This window comes from Cryptotermes secundus, unplaced genomic scaffold, assembly GCF_002891405.2.
Source record: "Cryptotermes secundus unplaced genomic scaffold, Csec_1.0 scaffold50, whole genome shotgun sequence".
Lineage (NCBI taxonomy): Eukaryota > Metazoa > Arthropoda > Insecta > Blattodea > Kalotermitidae > Cryptotermes > Cryptotermes secundus.
Genome location: NW_019721758.1, coordinates 83,484 through 88,762, shown reverse-complemented (window position 1 = coordinate 88,762; position 5,279 = coordinate 83,484). Strand labels below are relative to the sequence as shown.

General features: G+C 38.8%; 1 protein-coding gene across 3 annotated transcripts in view; it reads right to left on the bottom strand.

The window, feature by feature from the left end:
* LOC111875598 overlaps window positions 1-5,218 on the bottom strand; it is a 21,085-nt gene extending 15,867 nt beyond the window's left edge. For all 3 annotated transcript variants that reach the window (XM_023871961.2, XM_023871963.2, XM_023871962.2), the window contains exons 1-2: window positions 5,024-5,218; window positions 1,172-1,303 (exon numbers count right to left, since the gene is read on the bottom strand). In XM_023871961.2, the coding sequence (XP_023727729.1) occupies window positions 1,172-1,287 (116 nt within the window). In that variant the 5' untranslated portion in view covers window positions 1,288-1,303; window positions 5,024-5,218. The remainder of the gene's footprint in view (window positions 1-1,171; window positions 1,304-5,023) is intronic.
* Between the last annotated feature and the right edge of the window lie 61 nt (window positions 5,219-5,279).

Below are 5,279 nucleotides of genomic sequence, written 5' to 3'. Positions count from 1 at the left end.
ACAACAATTTATATTTTTAATATAATATTAAAAAAAACCTTACACGCGTGGAATCCGCGACATCATATGATGACGTTCGGCCAGCTGCCCTAACTTTTAACGACATCATATGATGACGTTCGTCCGATAAAGGTTAATAAACATAAAGCTATTTATTTGAATAATTTGTAGGCAAACATTTTTATGACAACAAGAATATAATTAAATTACTACAAACTGTTAATTTACATGTGGAAAAGAATGAACTGTATGTCTATGTATGAGACATTGTGTAAATACATAAACGCCATTATATGTTTGGCAACAATTACAAAGCTGCACAAAAGCATGCAGCAATGCAACATCTCAGTTTGTTCTAAAGTGTCATATAGTTCCTGTGTGTATTTTTTGTAGGTTACTTAACAACAATTTCTGTGCAAAGATCCTGTGTGTTCTTTTCACCATTCCAAACGCATGAGCTGTGATCAGCCATTTGTTATGCTCTGAGTTTTACAGTAAAATATTGTTTGTACCATGTGTGACTTTCTTCAGTATTTGCAAGCACCTCAGATTAAGAGGCCCTAAGATGTAGCTCATTTACTTAATATGGAAATCTGGCAATGACCTGCAACAAATTTGTGCAAGGACTTTAGATATAAATTTTTATCAAAATCAATCCAGCAGTGTGTGACGTATGAGATGACATAGTAAAAAGTTTCTTTTATTTAACTGTCTCAAAATCTGAAAGATTTACAGAAAAATGGTACTGGGTAAAAAATTTTAGGTGTCGAGGGTAGAACTTACTATACAGTCTCACAAACAAACTGTTGTGCTTACAAGAAAATGAGTTTCTATGCATACAAAAGAAAAACTGATCATTTCACAATAAAATCTGTTTTCCTTATTGAATTCAATAATAAAATACTTATTTCCATAACACAGTCATCATTTCAAGTGAACCTACAATTGTCTTCCCACTCTCAACATGGCCCTTAGTTGAGACCAACAATTTGCAGTTACTGCAGTTATGGAAACGCACCATAACTACTGGCAGTGCACCAGGAGCACATTCTTTGCACTGTTGTTTCAAAATCATAATTTCTTACAAAATATTATTATAACATGACTAATCAAACACTGAAAATTGAAATATCCACCTTCTTCAGTACACCACATCCACTCATCTACCTACCTTATTTCAACACGCACCATAGTTTGGACACAAGAGACAAGTTTGCTTCCTGTGATCACATGTTGACATAGTTTGCTCACTTCTTGGAGTTCATCATCGATAAGGCCCATCGACATGTACCAATAAATATGTCTAAAACAAACGTCATTGAGAAATACAAGTACTGCTTCAGCTGGTATAACTCTGGTAGCAGGAGCACTCCTGTTGCCATTCACTGGGTTTCACACTGAATGTCTCTTGTGATGGTACTCTGTTTAAGGTACTAGTGCTAATAACATGGCTGAAGGAATGTTATGAGTAATGGAACTGATAGTATTTATGGTTGTACACACAAGAAACAAAGTGTAGTTAACTGCTACATGGAGTAGAGAGTGGACATGTTCTATGGAGGGTCCAAGCATCTTGGTTTGTTATGCAATGGGTCTCAGAACAGAGGTTTACTGTGTTTGAATTGGTGGATTCATGGTGTCAAATGGAGTAAAGGACAGTGTGCATGAAAAGGAAGTATATCAAAGAAATTGTAGAATATGAAATCAAAATACCAGGAATTAAATTGAAGATGCACAACTCTGGTACCACACTGACCATTTAAATGAAGCAATGCACGAAGTGACATATGACTTTAAACAAATCCAATAAATAGTAAGGACCTAGAAAGAAGTGCATGAAGCTTATAATGAAGTACTGCGCTCAGAAGTAGTACAAAGAAAGAACTATGTAACTTTTTATTTGGCTTATCACACCAATGAAGGTTATTTCAACACCTTGAATATAGTGAAGCCTTTCATGAGGGAAGTGATGAAGATTAATAATGAATGTGGATATTAGTTATGAATCCAAAGTGGGAAGGAGAGAGGGGAGTGGACTGGTTTTGGTGAGGTTTACAAAGGTTTTGAAAAAAATTACTTGACCTAAAATCAGAACAGATCAAGACTACTTTGGAGGGGTATGGATGGGAAGCAAAGAAAACATTTCCTACTTAACACATGTGAAAAGAAACTGTTACAATGCATTTTTAGAAAGTGACTGGTTTAACTTAAGGCTGGTAGTCATACACCCTCAACTACCTTACACTGAATATCTGAACTGGACAGAGTGCATGGATAACCCCAAAGTGTTACATCACAGTGAGACAGATGAATCAGCAGGAAGCAGGATGTTCCGCTCCATACCTCAAGCAGTTAGACACTGGCTTTCCATTGTGGCAGCCCGGGTTCGATCCCGGGTCTGGTCAAGTGGGATTTTTGATGGACAAAGTGGCGCTGGGGTAGGTTTTCTCTGAGTACTTCGGTTTCCCTTGCCAATCTTCATTCCACCAATTGCTCCACAATCACCCTCACCTATCATCTGGGGCTGGTACAATAGGCCAGAAATGGCCGCAGTACAAGGGACTTAGTCCCACCCCACTATCAATAAAAAAAAAAAGCAGGATATTCAGAAACCTGAAAAGGCCAGACCAGCTGAGTCACACTCAGAAGTGACGAATGACCCTTCTTTACAGGGAAGATAGACCATGGCTAGGTAAGCAGATGCAAAATCCCTGGGGGACACTGTTGGCAGCTTCATTCAAGTTTCTGCCAGGCAAAGAACTTAAGAATGTAGGTCAGGGTGGTGAAGGAGGCTGTTTAAGTCTATATTTCAACACCTCTGTTCAGTACTGTAATTGAGAACAGAAACACAAAGAGAACTGATATGTATTACTGTAAGTCTTCCACAGGCACAGTCACAGCCATAAAAGATAAACAGTTTATCACTTAAAGCAACTTCAGCTTTTGCAGGTTTTGTCAGTGGGAGCTGGGCTGACCCATCAAGAAGGGCTCTGCAATTAATAAATCCTTAAGAGATGTGAAAACTTTCAGTTATTTGAAAATGACAACAACAAACAAGCACTACATTCATGAAGAAACTGAAAGTGCATTCAATTTCAGGCATACTTCTTACCACTCAGTACAGGTTCTCCTTCCTTTCTGTCTCCTACATAGAAACTTAAAATAATGAAATATAATTTTGCCTATTGTTTTGTATGCATATTAGACATAGTCTCTCACCGAAGAGAACACAGAATGAAAATGAGAACAGGTTAGTGAGCAGATTATTTTGACTGAAAAGGAAGGATGGACAAAACTGCACAAGGGGTAGATTCATCTTTTTTCTTCATCCCCAAGTATTACTACTGTGATCAACACAAGCAGGATAAGGATAAGGCATGCAGTATGAATGGAAGAGATAAGAACTACATATAAAATTATGGTTGAGAAATCTGAAGGGAAAACATCTCTTATGAGGCCAGGGCTTATATGGGAGAATATCAAGATCAATCTTCGGGAAACAGCAGACAAAAAGACAGGCACAAACTGGAATTATCTGACTGAGGGTACACAGACAAGCAGGCTACTGTGTATACATTACTCAATCTTTTGGTTCCATAAAAAGGTAAAGCTATCCTTGCAACAGGCATTGGAGGACCGTACGGTTCTGAGACATCGAGGTTCATACTTTCTCTAGACAAGTGGTTCACAGATGGTGGTGAGTCTGTCAGGCTTATGTTCCACCCATCCTTTACTCCCAGGAAGATTCCTGGTACTCATTTCTGTTAGTGGTTGAGTTGACCCCAGGGCCTCAGTGCAGCTGGAAAGATTAGGTCAACTGAAAAGTCAAATGATCTCACTTGAAATCAAATCCACTACCTTCTGGCTGGTAGCGTAGCGCCTCAACCAAATACCTCCATACACTGCAAAAAATTTGACTGTCTCAGCAAGTGCTGGTTCCCAAAAAACACTGCTCTGTTAGTTACTCAAGTTAAAAATCATATATACATAGCCAACTAAAAGTACTGTTTCTTGATGTAACCTAAATAGCATGTTTTACCAGATAGGCTGGCTTAGCAGTAATGCTCTGGACTTGTATTTGGGAGGTGGTGGGTTTGAATGAACACTAGGAGAAAGATAAGGTAAAGCTGTCCCACTGCTTAACTAATTAAGCAGTACACCATGAAGGCATATGGGGGAGTGGATGTATAGTGTAATTGGTATAATGACTGGCTACGGGCTGGATGACCGAGGGGTCAGAGTTCGAGTACCAGTAGGGTAAAGAATTTTATCTTCTCCAGGCCGTCAAGACTAGCTCTACGGCCCACCCAATCTCCTATCAAATGGGTACCGGGACCTCTTTTCCCAGGGGTAAAGAAGCTGTGTGGCGTGGTGAAACTGACCACTCACCTCCAACTAGTGCCAAGATCAAGAAAATGTGGATCGATATGAAAACCGGCTACCCTGGGGTCTCCCCAGTTCATCCAAGCCGATACCACTTAATAGTACCTTGATTACATCATGGCCATTTCCTTTCAACCCCTTACTAATACCGAATTCCTCTATAACCCTAGCATTCCAAATTATACCGTCTAACCACTGACAGCGTCGTTAAATACCTCCTACACCAAACAGAACGTTTCAAGCGGTGTATAAAAAAGTGAAGTCCTATCTGTTTTTGAATAAGAAATAGACAGAAATGAGGGAGGGAGGGCGAGGCAAATTAACGTAGTAAAATCACTTCACACGATGTTTTTATATTGGAAAGACTGATGCTGTAAGAAGATATACATGATTAAGCAACTACTGATATCTCTCAAATTTCAATACTTCGCTTTAACGAAAAACAAACAATAACAATATAAAACAACACAGTGGTCCTCTGAAACTCGTTACACAATACAAAATAGGAAGTACACTCTGTAGCCTCAGTTAAGATACACGTCCGAGTCCGTCGTGATTAATGTCAATGCTGCAAAGCACTTTTTGAACAGTAAACATAACAACATTAAAATAAATAACAATACAGGCTGTGAAAAAGTACCTTCTACTGTTCAAACCATTTACAGAAAAAGAGGTACAAATATTATGTGCACCACCATCCAAAATTATGTGACCAAATTATGTATATTCCACAACAACTTTCATATTCCAATTTCCTTCTACAGCACAAAGCTCACAACGTAACCACAAAACTTCAAGCAACTATACGCCGTTCTATACGCTCTTTAACCTTGCCTTGCACTATTGCCAAATTATGAAACGGTACTATTATATCCTACATTGGCTACCCTGTTAGT